This window comes from Mus caroli, unplaced genomic scaffold (assembly GCF_978045245.1).
Source record: "Mus caroli unplaced genomic scaffold, Mus_caroli_1 scaffold_14, whole genome shotgun sequence".
Lineage (NCBI taxonomy): Eukaryota > Metazoa > Chordata > Mammalia > Rodentia > Muridae > Mus > Mus caroli.
This window is the reverse complement of record NW_028227269.1, coordinates 108,947,949-108,968,314: the sequence shown is the minus strand read 5'-3', so window position 1 is coordinate 108,968,314 and position 20,366 is coordinate 108,947,949. Positions and strand designations below refer to the sequence as shown.

At 46.6% G+C, this 20,366-nt stretch overlaps 1 protein-coding gene across 1 annotated transcript in view; it reads right to left on the bottom strand.

Moving 5' to 3' along the window:
* Tecpr2 (tectonin beta-propeller repeat containing 2) overlaps nucleotides 1-20,366 on the bottom strand; it is an 85,927-nt gene that overhangs the window by 32,837 nt on the left and 32,724 nt on the right. Inside the window, exons 6-11 of the mRNA XM_021178973.3 lie at nucleotides 14,054-14,366; nucleotides 11,344-11,476; nucleotides 8,813-9,145; nucleotides 6,655-7,670; nucleotides 2,994-3,177; nucleotides 1,088-1,261 (exon numbers count right to left, since the gene is read on the bottom strand). Coding sequence (XP_021034632.1) covers nucleotides 1,088-1,261; nucleotides 2,994-3,177; nucleotides 6,655-7,670; nucleotides 8,813-9,145; nucleotides 11,344-11,476; nucleotides 14,054-14,366 — 2,153 coding nt within the window. The remainder of the gene's footprint in view (nucleotides 1-1,087; nucleotides 1,262-2,993; nucleotides 3,178-6,654; nucleotides 7,671-8,812; nucleotides 9,146-11,343; nucleotides 11,477-14,053; nucleotides 14,367-20,366) is intronic.

Sequence of the window (20,366 nt, the reverse complement as noted above, 5' to 3'; positions counted from 1 at the left end):
AGCAATTACGTCCTAGTAGTATAATCACAGGGGTGCCAGCAGAGTTTGCAACTATGAGGACTTGCCCACAGGACTTCTGCAAATCGGTGCCAACCACCGATTCCAATTTAGTAGGACAGGAAGAGTTAGGGTGATGTGGACACTGCTCTGACAGCATGGTTGGAGGTCACCTGCTTCTTCCTTATGTGTAGGTCCAAAGTGGCCCCCCTTTCCTACCATGACCAAAGTCAAATGCCCTGGAAGCTAGATATGCATGTGTGTATCAGAGCATCCAACTTCCACTGAAATACACGAGAATTAACTAAGCTGAAGGCTAGAGCCCCACACATGTCCATGAAGTTGGCAGTGCTGGTGACCAGGTGATGACCTCCACACCTGAGACAGAGCCAGGTGGAGAACCATTCCCGGCTGATGGCTCACTCCAAAGATGAAGCCATGTTCTCGGAATCAGTATTAAATGACTAGATCAATCTTCATGTAAATCCATATGGCCCCTTGACAGCACAGACAGAGCCCCCTGCTCCCAAGGCCATTTCCCCATGACAGCACACAGTTCCCCCTGCTGACAGCACACAGACACTGACTCATTACAGTGTATTTTTAATAAACAAGTCCCACTGTGCCAGGTCTAGCAGCTAAAGGTTTCCCTAAGGGCAGTTTCCTAGGACAAGTCAATTGCTATTTACAGCAAAGTTACTTCTTGTTGTTTCCCCCCAATCCACATGTAACTATGTGTCCAGGTGCTGGGCTGTGACCTAGCTGAGAAAAGAGGGAGAAGTCTGTCAAGTCATGGCTACTCCTGCTTTCCTCTTCAGCCTGGATACTCCAGGGTATGCACAGGGTATGGGCAGCGGCAGGAATGGCAGGCTCTGCCCCATGAGGCATCCTACCCTGTACTCAGTCACCTATTCATTCCTGCCCAGACCAGTCTGTGTCAGGGGCAACTGTTCTTCCATGGGAAACAGCGCTTCTAGAAACGTTCTCACTTAACTTGGTTCTCGGTCTCTGCATCCTGTGACTGCTCTCAGAATGTGACTAGCTGCAGATTCAGCAAGTGACAAGGACAATGTACATGGCCTTCGACTACCTGTCTGAAGGTACAGATCTCCGTTGGTCCTGATGATCCAGGCTGTGTCATCACTCAGGGCCACAAACACAGCCTGGGGCAGAGCCTCGTACCAGTGCCGCTTCCCCTTGATGGTGACTTTGCCACAAGCAAAAGCACGGTTAGATTTCTGTTCAATCTTCCAGAGAAGAGCCCCTAGAAGAAAAACCTCTACTCACTGCTCAACAAACATGAGATTCCCCTACACAAACACTCCATTCTCAGCCCTGAGAGGGGCAGCTTTCTAAAATACATCTCGTTGCTTCCACCTCAAGAGCCCAGCATGCCAGAGTTTAAACCCACCAGCTCTATGTTGTCAACATATGAATGTATCCAAGTCTCGCTTTTCTCGACTGAAAGGTGGGTCATTTCCACCTTTTAGAACTGATCTAAAGGCTAGATGTAAGAGGGGATGCACCACATAGCACGGGGTGGGCACGAAGCAGTCACTCACTCATGTCGGGAGAGATAACTGACATTTCATTAGGTACGTGCCTACTGACACATGAGGCTCAATTAGTACCCAAAACTAACTTTGGGGACCTTGGGAAGGGCCTTTTCTGGATCACTTATGTGTATGTGAGTCAGTTCAGCATGTTTTCATTTAAAAGAATTCTGAGGAATGGATAAAGGAAGTGAGGAAGGTGGGCAGCAGGCCAGAGGCACTGTGAGCAGAGGCTAAGGCATTAGGCCAGGTGAGGATACCAAAGAATGAATGCACTGAGCTACGGAGGCCTCCGAGAAGTCATGTACACAGCTTCTCCCCTAGCCCTGCCCTGCAACGCCACAGGGCCCAAGGCATCCAAAGATGTGTGGGTCTCAGCTGAGAAAGATGATCTCACAGAGACACACAGACAGCTCCAACCACTGCAGCCAAGGAATGGTTGGAAAAATAAAAAGTAATTAATACCATCAGCAGAGAACCAACACTTCTAAATGGCTAGGAGGATGGGCTTAAAAGTATGTGACAGAAACAGGAAAAAAATGAAGATATACAATTACACAACACCAGCTAATGGAGTGGGCTATTATCTCACCCAATCTCCAGGGGAAAATAAGTGTCAAGCAAACTGAAAGAAAACGAGCAAACAACTAATAAACTAATACTTTAACAAGAATGCCCTTCCTTTTGTTTCTCCTCCACGATGCCCACTGCTTCAGAAGAGATAAACATGTATCTAGCATTAGGAAAACTCAAATGAAGCATAGTGGGGTTATGCCTATAGCCCAGCTCTTGGGAGGCTGAGGCAGGAGGACCCAGTCTGAGGCCAGCCAGAACTCCACAGTGAATTCAAGGTCAGCTTGTGCTATACAGCCATGTCTAAAACAAAAACAAACAGAAATAAAGAAAACCACAAGTAAACGAGTCTCCATAGATAAGGGAGTTATCTCAGCCTAACAGACTGTATTCAAAATAAGTCTCCTGGGTTCACTAAAATTCGAAACAATGCACAAAAGTGTGAGGCCTTTGCGACTGCAGTCAGGGAACCTCCAGCACACACCTACAGGCCTGGCCTTGCCTCACTACTTCAGTTGCTTTAGAGCAACATTGACAAACCGAAATATATTATTTTTATGAGGATTTAGTGTTCCAACTTGAGGAGAAAATAAAAAAAGCCCTCAAAACTCAAATTATTTGTATAGCTTACAAAAATATGTTCCTTGTGTTATTTCTGTAATTAATAAAATAAAAAACCAAAAAAATCAAGCAAGTATGCTGAACACCCATCACCCTAACCAGTGTCAAAGGAAGCATTCATGATCTTTAACAGTACCCAGCTAAGCAGGCAGGAAGGTCAATCTGTTGACACTGCTGTTGCCAGAGGAGAGCTGCCCTGGGAGCTGGGAGCTGTGTTGGGGGTTGGGAAGTAGGAGCTGGGAGGCAAACCTGAGGGAGAGACTGCCATCTGCTGGACAGCATCTTCAAACCTCTGCCAGCGCAGCCCTGCACCAGGCAGGGGACTGCAGAACAGGCCACCTTTGTAGTCCAGGCACCAGAGAAACTTTTCCGAGACCGCCAAGCTGAGGATGCCGTAGCCAGGAGCCGAGTAGCCCATCCAGCTCTCTGCAAACTAACAAGGACAGAGGCCAGTGAGTTCTGTGCAGGAGACACTGCTGCCTTCATCACGCTGTTACCAACAAGGCAAGTAGGCAGGATACTGACGTCAAAGGATCATTGAGAAGCCTTGCCTAACCCCGCTCTCCTTGGATCCAGTCCCAGAAACATTCTGGAATAGGAATTCTGGTCCTTGTGGAAGATCCCAGAGCATCCCTGGATAACACTTTCACACAGCATAGTACCCTTCCTAAGTATGCTCGAAGGTGTAACCAACCACTCGTCAAAACAAGACATTGTCACCTCGCAAGTCCACACTCAAGAACCATACAACCCCTCCCACAAAAAAGCTTGCAAAAGAAAGCATAACATTTAAAGTAAGTTCATGATTTGACAATTGGGCTATGTTTATAGTGATCCTGGTGCACATGCCCTGCACAGAATACAGGCCATGCATGCTTGGTAGTGCATGACATCACATCAAGAGACCTGGCTTTATTTTATACAGACAAGGCCATCAACACATGTATGTAAATCAACTTTCTGTACACTTAACTTATGACAGATACCCTATGGGAACAGCATTACAGTTTTTCAAACCCTGTGCTAACCTTTGGACTCCTGGCCTGCTGTCTGGGAACAGCTAGGGGAAGTGTGGATGAGATCGTGTCTGAACTCTGCATACTAAAGCTTTGTTGCTATGATTTCCATTTGTATTACTTGTCTAATGTAACCATGTATATGCACACACACACACACGAGTGTGCTATACACACAGCACATGTGTGGCAGTCAGAAGACTTGTCTAATGTAACCATGTATATGCACACACACACACACACACACACGAGTGTGCTATACACACAGCACATGTGTGGCAGTCAGAAGACTTGTCTAATGTAACCATGTATATGCACACACACACACACACACACACGAGTGTGCTATACACACAGCACATGTGTGGCAGTCAGAAGACTTGTCTAATGTAACCATGTATATGCACACACACACACACGAGTGTGCTATACACACAGCACATGTGTGGCAGTCAGAAGACTTGTCTAATGTAACCATGTATATGCACACACACACACACACACACACACACATACGAGTGTGCTATACACACAGCACATGTGTGGCAGTCAGAAGACTTGTCTAATGTAACCATGTATATGCACACACACACACACACGAGTGTGCTATACACACAGCACATGTGTGGCAGTCAGAAGACTTGTCTAATGTAACCATGTATATGCACACACACACACACACACACGAGTGTGCTATACACACAGCACATGTGTGGCAGTCAGAAGACTTGTCTAATGTAACCATGTATATGCACACACACACACACGAGTGTGCTATACACACAGCACATGTGTGGCAGTCAGAAGACTTGTCTAATGTAACCATGTATATGCACACACACACACACATACGAGTGTGCTATACACACAGCACATGTGTGGCAGTCAGAAGACTTGTCTAATGTAACCATGTATATGCACACACACACACACACACGAGTGTGCTATACACACAGCACATGTGTGGCAGTCAGAAGACTTGTCTAATGTAACCATGTATATGCACACACACACACACACACACGAGTGTGCTATACACAGCACATGTGTGGCAGTCAGAAGACTTGTGAGAGCTGCTTCTCTCCTTCCACCACATGGATCCTAGAGATGGCACTCAGGTCCTCAGGCTTGGTGTCAGCCCTAACCCACTCACCTGTCATGCTGGTCCCATGGTGCTAGGATTTGTTTAAAAGTCAAAGCTAAAAAAGGTTTACTTTAGACATACTTGTACAAACACCTGATATGGAAGCTAGTGTTATGAAAGGGAATGGTTTCTACCTTTTCTCCACCTGGCTTTGTTCACCATAGCAAACTTTTCACTTAGCCCTTGTCCTATAACAAACAAACAAACAAGCAAACAACCCAACATTTCTCAGCTTTTCTGCTATTTGGAGCAAGACCAGGTACAGCAAAGCTTGGTAGACAACTTCAGAGCTCCAGGATCCTTTTCCATGGGTGAGAGCTTTCTTAAGCTAAAGTTCTAAGATATACCAACAGATGTCATCTGCCAACTAATACTCTATATCAGGTGACCACACTGCTGTGGTTTCCCATAGCTCTTCCCATAGCGACAGCTAGCTGCCACTTGCAGTGAGCTCCCAGCATGGACACATACACTGTCAGTTAAGAGCACTTAGGAAGCAGTGCACTGAAAAGATGAACACAGGATGCAGAACAAGCCGCCCAAGTTCTGTACATTCACTTCTACAGACAATGGGGGAGTCCTGGGCTACCCTGACTTCACTTGTAACGTGATCCGGTGCATACACTACTTTACTATTCTGAGGCTCAACTTCCTCCTCCATGCAACGGGGGCAACTAAACCTGGGGCCTATTTTGCTTGTTTGTTTGTCTGTTTACAGATTGATTTATTTATGAGTACACTGCCACTGTCCTCAGACACCCCAGAAGAGGGCATCAGATCCCATCACAGATGGTTGCTGGGAATTGACCTCAGGAAGGACCCCTGGAAGACTAGTCAGTGTTCTGACCTAAGAGCTCTCACCCGCTGAGCCATCTCTCCAGCCCCCTAGTTTGTTTTTAAAGAAGTGATTTAAGTGTGTGAAGTGCTCAGCCCAGAGCTGCACATGGTGCAAGCTGGTAAGCATCGTTGCTCTCAGCTCTGATGATGCAGGAGTGGGCCTCACATCAGCTACTAGGGAATGTGCTGGTACACAGCTAGCTCTGGAGCCAAACATATTTGCTAAGACTTACATGCCAAAGAAAATCAATACTTAAACATCATTTTTAGGGCTGGGCGTGGTGGCACAAGACTTTGATGCCAGCACTCAGAAGGCAGAGGAAGGTGGAATTCTGAGTTCAAGGTCAGTCTGGTGCACAGAATGAGTTAGAAACCCCTTTTTTAAAAGTAATTTTAAATATAAAACTCCCAAGAACAATAAATTGCGCTGGTCAAGAGGCCCCACAGCAGACTGGGGCTTCACTCTGCAGTGTGTCCTGGGCACTATGAGGACACTGCAGAAGCAGCATTTCTAGAGAGGCCCCCAGTTCACACTGATATACCTACGAGTGATGGACTATGGGGAAGGCAGGAACTACCCATCACATACGTGCTCAGAGCAAACAGTCCTCGGCACAGTGGTGTTCCAGTGACCTCAGGCTACCTTAAGTGCCCACACTGCTGTGGCCTTGAAAGATTACGCTTTTGTTGGTAGGAGGTTAACTGAGCCAGATCAGAAGTAATATAGTTCAAATGATTCAGAGTCCCTGAATTGGAAATTCCCCCAAACCCAGACTTCAAAGCTACGATTGTGCAGTACTACGATTTCCATAAGAAGGAAAATGATTGAGTCTGCCATGCATGCTCTTTAAAGGAAAAGCAGCAGCTGCCATGGCCACCACACTAGTTATGTTTCCTGCATCAGCACACAGACCTGATCTGCCTTGAGCAGGGTGGTTTCCTCAGCACCTGGTTGGCTCAGGTCCTGCAGAGAGCGACTAGCTCCAAGCTCTGTGACACTTGTCTCTGAGGATGAAGATGGGAGTCCATGGGCATAAATGTCTTCCTCATCACTGGATGTCACTGCCTGATCCTGGAAAGGTTGGTCCAGCCAATGTGCATGGGTGCTGGCCACTGTGGCAGAGGCAAGAGGAGTCACCTGTCCTTCCACATTTCCCATGTCACATTGAAAAGTGGGTGTTTCCTTCTGACCTGTGTTACTGTCACTTAGTAAATGCCAAGGATTTGAGCTCAGGTGGCTAGGGACCGCCACATGGGTCAGGATGTCTGGTTCTGGGCTGGCCTCCTCAGTGGTGATGTCATACACTCCAATCCCAGGCAGCCACTGCTCAGCACCTGGGGGCCAGCTGAGGCTGGAAGGCAGCATACTTGAGTCCAGAAGAGGGGCTTCAGAAAACGTGCTCTGGGGGTCACTGAACTCCATGGTGTCTGCCTCCTGCTCCTCAGCAGAGCTGTTCTGTCCCCGCAGGCAGAACTCTGTATGTACTGCTGCATCAGCAGCAGGACCAGGCTGCTCGTCAAGGCCTGAGATGATGTCAGCACCTCCCACATCCTCCTCTGGCTGCAAGGGTAAAGTCAGCACTCCACTGAGCAGGTCTGTGTCCTGTGTGTGGCTACACTGGGACGCTTCCTTCCCAGTGCAGTTTTCTTCATCCGCGGGGGTAGAGGCAGGGCCAGGGGCAGGGCCAGGCAGCTCCAGGACATGGAATGCTTCAGGACCACTGTTTTCCTGTGAGATTCCATTCACCTCACCCCCGAGGTTGCTCTCTTGCTCTGGAGATTCTGTGCTCAGCTGATCCACACTACTGCCCAGAGCACTCGAGGTCATGGACAAGAGGTCTGTGTTCAGGGACTGGGGGCTGTCAGCAGGGAGCTCGGAGCAGGGGGTTGACTCGAGGGAACTGGGGCAGGTGCTCTTGCTTCCACCTTCTGATTTAAAATGAGAACATTCACAGTAAGGCATGACTCTACACACACAACCAGAGTACTGAAAAAGCATTTGGCTCAAGAAAAAAATATTTTAAATGAAGGATATTGAGTTCGATATAAATTAATCTTTCTAGCTCCAGAATTTGGGAAGTAGAAAGAGGAAGCTCATGACTTTAGAGCCGGTCTGAGCTACACAGTAAGTTTCAGACTAGCCTCAGTCATTTGCTGAGACTCTGCTCTCACACCCCCATAAAAAGAAGAGGAAGAAAAAGAAGAAACCTGCGAAGTAAAAATGATCCTAGTACAGCAATGTCCAGTGGAATGGACATTTCACTAGACACCGAATTTCATTAGTGCAATGTTCAGAAGTTGGAACAGGAATGACGCGTATGGATTAGAGGCCAACCTTTAAACTTGTCAAACGCACGAGCGCTCACTAATGCTCCTTTCAGCCGCAGCAGCCCTTAGCTGCAAAGCCTCAATAAGTCCCTAGGAGCGAAGTGCTTAGAATGCTCTGTGTCTGGGTGGTGGCACACGGCTTCCATCCCAGCACTTCGGGGCCAGAGGTAGGAAGGTCTCTGTGAATTCTGGGGCAGCCAGGGTTACACAGATATCTACCTCAGAAAAAGAAAAAAAAATACTTCTATGTTAAACCCTGTATCTGGTAACATGCCAACACAGAATCTAAGATGTCCAACAAATACAGCAGCAGGAACCCCTGCTTCAGTGACTGTCTCACATGTCTGTAATGTCTCTGGTCTGGTGAATGATATACACAGTAAGCCAACATCTTATATTAAGTATTATCTTAAATATTAAAGAGCAAAATCCAGACCTTTGGATCAGAGCCTGAGAGCATGGGTAAATGCCCGACCAACACAGACCCTGCTGAATGCTTACGTGTGTGTGTGTGTGTGTGTGTGTGTGTGTGTGTGTGTGTGTGTGCGCACTGTTAATGTGCGGGAAGGGTTCATTCAGTGTGTGGAGCTCTCTGTCTGCCAAGAGCGGCAAGTGCCCTTCAGTGACAGCATCATCCCTTCCCAGTTGATGTGTACATCCCCAAAGGTTCTGGCTAGGCTACCTGAGGTGCCACACGAGTGAGTGTGCACACGAGTGAGTGTGCCCTTGCCCGAGGATAGTACCTGTCTTTCTCTTCCTCCTCTTCTTCTTCACTTTGATAGGTTTCACAATAAGCTCCTGGTCAAAGTCTTCAGAGCTGATGACACTGAATCTCTGGGAGGATGGCTGACCACTCTGGCCCAGCTCAGGAGCAGCCTGAAGTCCAGGCAACAGTAGTCCAGAGCCACTGTCCGTGGAGTTGAGTGAACTGCTCCTGCTCCGTTGCTCACTGGCCACGGAACTGGCCACAGAAGAGCCTCGAAGTCTTGTCTCACAAACAGTGGCCCCCAGTGACTTCTCCAGATGCTGGCCATGGACCTGCTCAGAGCATCTTGTCATCTCCGGACCGTCTCTCACTGAGAAAGAAGAGACTGGTTTACAGCTGGCTCTTTGGGAGATGGCAGGGTGCAGCACTCAGCCTGCCAGCCTGGGCACCAGCAGCCAAATTCATCCTGCTAAAGAAATCAAGCAATTCCAAATTCTCCAAACGCAGGGAAACTCAAAGGATTCCACAGGAGATTCCAGGGGACTTTGTGTTCAGGGAAGCTCAGTAAGTTAAGATCAGTAAGATAATTACTGTAGTTGTCTTCTGCAAACACCACCAGTAACAGAATACCACTAAATATAAAGCACTTCTCATTTCAATTTTAGAAACTTTTATAAATGTTTCTATATCAAGAAGGGTATAGTTAAATTCCCTACTTATACTATGCTTGCATTATACCTTGATATTATCTAAGAAGCATTCTAATTAAGTTCCTTGAAATTCAAGGAAGAGAAGCCGTTTCCCAGTAGAGTGGGTTCCCAACAGAGAACACATGGAGGTCAGTGTCAATGCATGGAGTAGGGTGACGGCCCAGCATGAGACATGAGTCCTGGGTTAAACAGCCAGTAAACGTCCCACTGCAGTGGACCTCCTTCCATTCAACAAAGCACTGAGCTCTCCAGGGCTAGAGCTTTCCATTTCAACACCACAACTTGAAAGTGCTGTGCACTTTGACCAAGCATCTACGGGGTGCTGTGCACTATACAAGGTGCCAGGCAACAGCCATCAAGAAAACTCATGGACTCTTTTTTTTTTTGGTTTTTCGAGACAGGGTTTCTCTGTGTAGCCCTGGCTGTCCTGGAACTCACTGTGTAGACCAGGCTGGCCTCGAACTCAGAAATCCACCTGCCTCTGCCTCCCGAGTGCTGGGATTAAAGGCGTGCACCACCATGCCCGGCTGTGGACTCTTATCCTTGAGGTACAACCATTCTCCTGAGGGATGTCACTGGGCTGACTGTGGGTGCCTGAGTATACACTGGCAAGGAGACTTAACTCTTTTCTGCAGTGACTTGCCAAAGATCACAGAAAGTAGTGGGAGTACTAGGTCTAGAGCTGTACTGTGCTATGTGGAACCACTAACACAATGTGACTTCCAAAATTCAAATTAATTAAAATTAATTAACATTTAAAATTCAAATTATTAGTAGCACCCACCACTTGAAGTACCTCAAACCACAGATGGCCTGCGATGCCCTACCAGACAGTGCACATCTGAAGCAGTCAGCCCCGATGATAAAAGTTCTCCCGTGCAGCAGTGCCAGGCCACTGCTCTCTCTGAGCCACAATGGACCTTCTTATACAGCTCATAAACCTTACATGCACTTCTTATAAGAATCCTGGTTTTAGAATATTCACCCCAACCCACCCTCTACTTTGGGGAAGATAAGTGATAATGGTAAGGATGCCTTGGCATGCTGGCATCACCCCCAAAAGCAACTTCAGCACCAAGCCCCAGCTGCCCCAAGCTGCCTGAAAACACTGTTACAGTTCTTTGCTCATTAGCAGGTATAGAGTGTGTACTTAACACGTGCAAAGGCTGGGGCTGAATCCCAGCCCTGCAAAACCAACCAACCACGACAAGACAAGACAAGACCAGAGCCTGCTTCTGTGGCGGATACCTGTGATCCTAGTACCTGGGAGGCTAAGTCAGAAGGAATGCAACTTTGGGCCAACCTGGGCTATAAGATCCAGTCTACATCAAAACAAATAAACAAAAACCATTACAGTTTACACGAACCATAAAATAAGATCCAAAGCACAGGGGAAAATAACAATCCCAAAGGACAGTCTGTGTCTAGGGCCAGAGATGTACAGTAAATTACAAATGTCACTGTTTTAAAACGACACAACCCTGTGCCTCAGCGACATTTACCACACACAGAGTCTCAGGTGGGCACCTGGACGAGTCAAGTGGTTTCTGATTTCTCCTTCCCAGTCACCCAACCACCCATCTTCACACTCTAGATGGTGGTGGAGAAAGCTCTACCACCATCAGACTGCCTAACAAATTAAAGTAGGTCACCTCCATGACAAAGCTCCTTGTTCACGTAAACCCCGATGACAGAACTTTTTCAGTTCTTCACGACAGGGCCTCCCCGAGTGCTGGGGTTAAAGGTCTGCAGCACTGCACCTGACTTCCAGCGCACGTTTCCTACCCTAAGCAGGATGGACACTCCAGAGAGCAGAGGACTGACGGCACACACAGCACACTTGGCAGTTAATACAAACCTATGGATGCGAGTCCTTCGGGTCTGCTTGAAATCCTTATAATGTTCCTATCTCCCTTTAGGAAAAATATTTCATTTTCTGTGCAGGAAACAGATACAATATCACCCAGTCCTTCCAAACCAGCAACTGTGGCCTGTTAAAACAAACAAACATGCAACCAGGCAATAAACAAGCAGGTGTGATAATTAAAATAATTGTGAGAAATTATTGGATTTTGTCATGGCAGTTCCTAGAAACCCATGGAAGCAATTCAACCCTCAGCGGGACAGAATTCAACATGTGGAACCTACATCACGCACATAGCTTAGCAGTGAGACACCATGAGGGCTGGTGCAGCTTCTCCCACCTCCCAGCACTGCCTCCTGACCCACTGCTCTCTCCCTTATGACGTGAAGCTCATACTCTCTGTTAGGGCAGGGGCTCTGGCCAATCTAGCCACCTGTCATCCTGCCTATGCTGAGCCTCACCAAAATGGAGGGTCAAGCCAAAGCCCAGGCGGTTCCTCAGCCCATGTACATAGTGCAGGCGTTCTCTATGCTGAGCTTCCTTTCCCACTCTACACACTGGGCAGGCTCTGCCTCAGGAAGTGCTGGTGAACACTGTCATCCTGAGTGGGTAACCTGTGTCCCGTGTGTCCTGTGCTACAAACCTGGATGGACTAGGATAGGAATGATACACCACCCAACAAGTGCCCCTACTGTGTGCTTTCCTACTAAGAAAGTCTTGAAGCCCAAGGCTCTTGAATTGAAAGAAGGGAGGGAAATGGTCTCTGGCTAAGAGCAGATGGTACTACAAAGGATTATCCTGGGTCCACACTAATCTAAAACAGTTCTTGCTTTAGCTTTACTGATGACAGTGTGCACAAGAGATTAGTTCACTGCAGAAGACATGGAGCCTAGGCTCTCTGCTAATTTTCAGGTAGGCCTGACAGAAAGCTGGAAACATGACATTAGGTTCCAAAAGCTGCCAATCATGGTACCTCACAGAGGTGCAGATAGCGTCTGTTCACAGACACACTGTCTCCATTTCCCTGCCTAGGCAGCTAATTACACATACACCGAGAGGCGCAGGTGAAGTGCTCAGATGAAAAGCTGATGTACAGTTACAACATGTCTTAAAGCCAGTAATTAACAAGTGCCACAGAAACTCAGGAGAAAAGTTACGTCATCCACAATGGGAGAAACCAAAGAAACAAATGCAAGGCTAGAAGGTGACCCCATAACCCAGACCTGTGCCCCACACAGGCAGCTCAGAGACTTCCAGGGCCAAGTTATCTCTGCACCAACAGTGTCACCAAGCATGGTGGTAACCAGAGAAGTGTCAGTGGGAACAGATGAGTTTGATTCTCTGGGGACACTCTCTGTAGAGATGTGCCACAGGCCCACAGAGTCATGTGGAGGAAAGAGAGCCTGGCCTGGATTCTAGAGGTGAAAGGTGTGGGGCAGGCCAGAAGCTCTGATTGTAGGACAAGAAGTAACTGAAACCAAACAGCTTTGTTTCAAGTCCTGAATCAGCTTCTAGGAGTGATCTGTTATCACCTGATTTAGGCAGAAATTGTTTTCTACCATGAGGTAATGGTACTGGAAAGTTGCCAAGACATGTCAGTTAGTTTCTAAAAAGAACGAGAGGGGGGAGGCAAAATAATATGCTTGTCTTTGGTTAAGACACAAAGGGGTAAAAAACCAAACCAAACCAAACCAAACAACAGGGGAGAACAGGCTGGACGGGGAACCTGCTCCTGGGCAGCACCGCCAGGCCTGGGAGACAGTCCTCAGAGTTATTGCGTCTGTCATGTCTGAGTCTTCACTGGATGGGATTACATTGGAATTTGGTAGTCAGGAAACACATGGTCTATAAAGCACAGTGTAATCCCAGGTATTCGGCAGGTTGAGGCAAGGCAAGCAAAAGTTCAAAGACTACCTGGGCTACAGTAAAGGTTCGAGATCAGCCTGGGCAGCTGAATGAGTCCCTGCCTCACAGTAAAATGTAAAAACAAAAACAAAAACAGAGCTATATAGCTCCGTAGTAGAGCATTTGCTCAGCATCCACGAGTGAAATGCAAAACTGAAACAAAACACAGAAACTGGAAGAGAGGGGTGTAGCTCAGAAGAGGCAGCACATGTGTCTAACATGCACAAACACCCTGAGTCCAGTCACAAGAAAGATACATGCACACATACATACATACATACATTCATACATACATTCATACATGGAAAGGAGAGAAAAGGAAGGGAAGGCTGATTGGTACGGGGCTTGCAGGCACAGGTAAAGGTACTTACCATCAAATCAGATACCTGAGTTCAGTCTCTGGGACCCAAGGAGGAAGGAGAGAAACAACTCCCACAAGTTGTCCTCTGACCACCACATAGGTGCCAGGACATGCAGGGATGATCACAAGGAGGCACATGTGGGTTTTGCATACACACACATATAAGTGGAATTTTAAAAAATGAATCAAAGATTATAATGAACAAGTTTAATTGGGGCTTAAAAAAACCAAAATTTTTAATTTCTTAGCAGTGTAGGACTATGAATATCAAAAAAAAACCATTTTTTTTAAACTAAAAATTACAGAACTCTGTCTGATTTCCTTGGTTGTCTAACACTGCTCCTTCCATCTTCCTAGAAGCCCCGTGGCTGAGCACCTGTGGACGTACCCTCCTCTTGCCCTGTGACCCCCAAAGACAGATGCAGTTCTCCCACACACCTGATTGACGGTGTCCAGAAGATAGATACTGTACTCATTCCAGCTCAACACCCAGCCTTCTCGGAAGAAGCAGGAAACGAGCCCCAGGTGTTTCTCAGGCGAGCTGCAGCTTCCCCCATCAGAGGGCTCCAGACGAGGGTAGAGCTCAAAAGGTGTGACTCCGCCAGCAAAGACATCCTTGAGGATATATGTGGCTTGAACAGTCCCATGGACATCAGCCTTCCACAGCCGGAGCCCAGGCCGGGCCGCGTACAGGGTTAGATCGCTTTGCTTACACAGTCCTGGTATAAAACAAGCACCAAATTTCCCAGTACTAAAATTGGAAAAAAAAAAAATGAAAAGAAAGAAAAAAAATACAGGCATGGACTGACTGGAAGTGATCAATTGTCAATTCCTGATATCAACTCTAGGAATCTACTGAATAACAAATCATTGCTTTTTCTTGTCCTTTCTACTGTTTGTTGGTCGCTAAGTCACACTGGCATCCTTGTACCCAGGCTCCACCATGCCTTCACAAGTACACGCCACCTGTGTGTCATCAACAGTTCCCACCACAGCTCGCTTGTGCCTCACACTTTATGTCCATTCTCCCTTTAATCCTCACAGCAACCCCACGAGGCCACTACTACAACCTCTGTTACAGAACAAAAGCTGCCCCGTCCAGGGCTGCCCTTGCTAGCCCTGCTCACCATGCTGCTCCTTCTAGAGCCCGATGGTGACCATCACTCCCCAGCTTCTTGAATGAAAAGCTTTACTCACATCTGGAGTAGCTCATCTATGTCTCTTTCAGAAATTCTCCAAACCCATCAGTTTCCCTTCCCAACTTCAAGCTTGCTATTACTTTTATAAAACTATGAAATATCCAACACACACAAAAGGGCATGTGTGGGAGCTGGCGAGACTGTCCAGTGGTTAGAGCACTGTTGCTCTTGCAGACAACCCAGGTTTGGTTCCCAGCACTCACGTGGTGGCTCACTACCAGCCATAACTCATGTCCAAGGGATCTGATACCCATTTCTGACCTCCTTTGGTTCCAGGTACTCATGTGCCAGCAAGCGAGTGAGCGAGAAAGAGAGAGAGAGAGAGACAGACAGACAGAGAGACAGAGAGAGAGACAGAGACACAGAGAAAGACAGAAAGAGACACAGAGAGAGAGAGAGAGAGAGAGAGATCCAGACACGACACTCATACACATAAAATAAATAAACCTTTAAAACTGAAGATGGTTTAGCTGTGAGAGCACGTGCTGCACTGGCAGAGACCTGGGTGTGATTCCTGGCAACCCCATGGTATTCACAGCCATCCATTAACTGTAGTTCCATGCCATCCAATGCCCTCTTCTGCCCTCCATGGGCACAAGTGCACACATACAGATATGCAAGCAAGACACACAGAAGACTGATAAATCTAGCAAGCCATGGTGGTGCACGCCTCTAATCCCAGCATTCAGGAGGCAGAGGTAGGAGGATCTCTGAGTTTAAAGCCAGTCTGGTCTACAGAATAAGTTGTGGGTCCAACTTTACAGAGATAGACTGCCTCAAAAATTTTTAAATAAATAAAATGAATAAATCTAACAAAAAATTCTTAAAAAGAGTATGTGCAATAAATGTCACAAAGCCTAGTGCAATGGTCCCCAAGCTTCCTAATGCAGTTAACATGGTTCCTCACTGTGGTGACCCCAACCACAAAATGATTTTCATTGCTACTTCATAACTGTCATTTTACCACTGTTAGGAATTACAATGTAAATATCTGTATTTTCAGTTGGTCTTAGGCAACCCCTGTGACAGGGTTGCTTACCTCCAAAAGCGTTTGATCCAAATATGTTGAGAATCACCGGCCTAATGGAATGTGCACCAAGGACCCATCCTCTGCCTTCAGACCAAGTTAGAAGCTGAACCATGCATGTGCTCTATGCTCCTAACGACTTACCCCGGCCAAAATTCTGACCAACGCACTGAATTCTATGGATATCATTCTTGGGTTTTTTTTTTTTTTTTTTTGGTTTTTCGAGACAGGGTTTCTCTGTTTAGCCCTGGCTGTCCTGGAACTCACTTTGTAGACCAGGCTGGCCTCAAACTCAGAAATCCGCCTGCCTCTGCCTCCCGAGTGCTGGGATTAAAGGCGTGCGCCACCACGCTCGGCATCATTCTTGTTTTTACTGATACTTCAACACATACCTATTTACCCCAATACTGATTTAGCACTTTCATTTTAATAAATGATGCCTGCCATATGTATAATTTTGCAGGCTTTAAATTTAGGGATAATTAAAATCTTTTTTAATTATCTGTTTTTTGCATGTTATTATGTGTATGTGAGAGCAAGTGCCAACACAGGCCAGAAGAGGGCACAAGGATCCCCTAGGACTGGACTTAGAGGTGAGCCACCCTATGTAGATGATGGGAAAGGAACACAGATCCTTAGTATAAAGAGGTATGAGCTCTCAACTGCTAAAGCTCTATACATGAATATATACATAGCACACGCGTGCGCACACACACACACACACACACACGCACACATGCACACAACCACACCCACTTTTTGATAATTTAAAGTAATTTGTCTTTTATACTTAACCAATGTATTTTTGATTAAAAAACACTATAGTGCTTATTCATTTTGACTGCGGTATAGATTTTCACAACTTATTCAATTTTTAACATTATCCCTTTTTTTTTTTTGAGCTAAGATCTCATTATCTACCCCAGATTGAACTCAAATTCAAAATTCTACTGTCTCACTCTCTTAGATTCTATAACTATTACACTTGGCTTTATATAGTTTTTAAAAAATACATAAATATCACTACAAAATGTTTCCTTGGGATACTGGAATATGCATGGCTTTGGGGAAGTATGCACATCTATGAATCTAATATTTAGGTTTTGTGGTACTGGGAATTGAACCCAGCTACTACTGTGCTGCATACACAGTGTTTTTGTCATTTTAATCAGAAATAACTTATTCAGGGCTGGAGAGTGTTCCAGTGTTAGGAGCACTGCTGGGTTTACAGTGGACCTGAGTGTGACTCCTAGCACCCACATCAATGCAGCTTTACAGCCTATAACCAGGAAAATGGTGCTCTCTACTGGCCTCCTCAGACACTTGTACTTACTCTGACAGACAGACAGACAGACAGACAGACACACACACACTTAAAAATAAGTAAATGAAATCTTTTTCTTTTCTTTCTTTTATTTTTCTTTCCTAAACAAAGTTTCTCTGTGAAACAGCTCCAGGTAGCCTGGAACTCACAGAGATCCCCCTGCCTCTGTCTGTCTCTTGAGTGCTGAGATTAAAGGTGTGCACTACTAAGCACAGCTCTAAATAAAATCTTAAAAACAAATAATTTATTCAATCTTATTACCAGATTGTTACTGTTATTGATTTGTTTTCAGACAGGATTTCCTGAAGCCAAGGCTAGCCTGGAATCTGCTAGTCCACGATTGCTATATAGGATAACTATCAGGGTGACATGGAACTTCTGATCTTCTTGCAAGAGCGGGGATTACAGGTCTCTATCAGTGAGTCCACCTAAGACTTTTGTTCCTCTTCTTTTTCTTTCCCTTGTGGCTAGAGACTGAACTCAGGGCCTTATCCATGCTAGGCAAGTAGTCTGCCACTGGGCTGGTATTTGAATTATTATTTTGTTTGGTACAGAACTAGGAGTGGGACCCAAGCTTCACACCTGTTAGGTAAAATCCTTGATCTGTGCTATATTCCAGCCTTTTTCTTAAACTATTTTTTCTTTGTTTGTTTGGTTTTCTGAAACAGGATCTCAATATATGACCCTGAATGGCCTGTAACTCACTGGGCAGAGCAGGCCTGCCTCTGCTGGGATTACAGACCTGTGCCACCATGCCTGGCCGTCTTAAACAATTTTGAATGATGGTGCCATGAGCTTTTTTTGTTCTTTTTCTTTTCTTTTCTTTTTTGCATACTCTTCCTAGCATCTAGGCCTGAGAGTTCATCCACGTTGTTTCCAGAGTAGGGCTGTTGAGTTGGATTACAGCAATGTACTTACTCCAGTCTACCCACCTGGTTCCCGCCCCTGCCCCAAACTAAATTCTCAGGAGCTCTCACTATTTATCATCTTTGTCAACGCTCAGATTTCGACCAGAGTTCAAACTGAAGAGGTTAAGTTCAACTCTGCGCCTTGCTTGTTCTTTCTCTAAATAGTAGAGGGCACTGGCGTGAGTCATTATCAGTCTTCTGAGATCTGTGAGCTCATCTTTAGGAAGTGTGACTTCCATACCCCAGGTCGAGTGAGACTGGAGGAGAAAGCTCCATTAAGCTCAAAACCAAGTGAGGAGCTACCTGTGTGCCATCCTCTCACAGTCTACAGCTTCTCACTCCCCATCACCCCTAGGGTGATGCATGTCTGGAGGTGGGGAGCTCCTCTGCATGAAGGTATCCCACTAGACCCCGCTGGCACCTTAGTAAATTAAATCCCCCTGGATAGGATCCAGGGGGATATCATGTGTTAGACTCAGCTTCAGAACAAAGATCATTAGACTAATCAACTGTTTTGAGTGCAAAGAGTTTTCATAGACAGCTATGTAATAGGACTGTGCCTCATTCTTGCTATTAGTGGGTTTGTGTTGGAGAGGCCCCCTAAAGAGAAAAGCCCAAAGGAACTCTAGTTAAGCAGCCAGTGCCTCTCCCTCCTGCCTTTCCTGTAACAATCTGTTTGGAGATCCAATTGTAAGTCTGCTTTCCTTCTACTTCTGGGACCTCTTACTTCTCGTCACTTCTGTTTTGTTCGCTGTATGTACCACAGCGAGTTTTACCCTGCACTCAGTGAACTGAAACCTTGCAAACCTCATGGTACAGGAGGGTGTGCCTATGTGAAAGATGAGGATGAGGTTGGCACCAGCAGCCACCCAACAGTACAGTTGGCATTTGTACATGAGGATGGGTCCTCGAGAGAGCTGGCTTGGAGGATGCTTTGTGTTCAGGGGTTCTGTGAGGGAGTGGGCAGAAGGCAGCTGGGAAGAAGCAGCCCATGAAGCAGCCTCAGCGCTTGCCGAATGAAGCACATGGACCTCATCCTTGTAATCCACACCTAAGGCAGCCCATGACAGAATGACACCGAGACACAAGCTAGGCATTAAGTCATTGTCCCCTGAGAGGGGGACTTGTTCCTTTGTTTCTGCAGGTTAGACCAGTCCTTGGCATAGAGTATACTTTATATGGAGAGCAGAAGGCAGACCCACAGGCTTCAGCTCCCTGAGTGCATGCCAGAGTACTGATGACATTAAGAAGGTATTCAGAAAAGAACATAGGAGCCAAAGAGGGGTATGAGAGGAACTTCTAATATGAAGGCTGCCACCACCAGCAGAGAGGAGAATAAACCTAGTGCTGCTGCAGAGCACAGGGCCTGGGACAGACCATGAATACATCAGAAGCTGGCTGTGTCTTGTCTGACCACCTCATCCTCCTCTCCCTCGACACTTGTCACCAATGGCACCACCAGTCCTGGAGAGACCCTCCCATGCCTATTAATCTCCTTATTCTCTAGCCTTCCTCACATCCTCTCAACATCTGTTAACTCACCGTCATCCTGTCCCAAACCTGTGCAGGCAACAACATCCCTTTACAGAAAGGAGGATACAAGGTGGTCCCTCTAGCTCCCAAAGCTTCTCAAAAGCAGGTTCCCAACACCCACACCCTGGCCCTCCTCAGCGAAGTCCTCCACTGTTCTGCCTCCCTCTCTCCCTCCTCCCCATCATCTCACACAAAGTGGCTATGGAGGGCCACAAGCTCATGCTCTTGCTGAGGACAGTAAAGTGCCTTATTTGTATGTTCCTCTGCCACATGGCTCTTTTGTGGCGAGCCCTAAGTTCTCACCCTTCTCTTTGTTGTCCTTCTTCCAGCAGGTGATAAAAGAGAGATACTGCCTGTCTTAGTTAGGGTTTTACTGCTGTGAACAGACACTATGACCAAGGCAAGTCTTATAAAAAACAACATTTAATTGGGGCTGGCTTACAGGTTCAGAGGTTTAGTCCATTATCATCAAGGTGGGAGCATGGCAGTATCCAGGCAGGCATGGCACAGGAGGAGCTGAGAGTTCTATGTCTTCATCCAAAGGCTGCTAGTGGAAGACTGACTTCCAGGCAACTAGGGTGAGGATCTTATACCCACACCCACAGTGACACACCCATTCCAACCAGGTCACACCTATTCCAACAAGGCCACACCTTCAGATGGTGCCACTCCCTGGTCCAAGGATATACAAACCATCACATTCCACTCCCTGGTCCCCATAGACTTGTTCAAAAACATGAGTCTATGGGGGCCACACTTA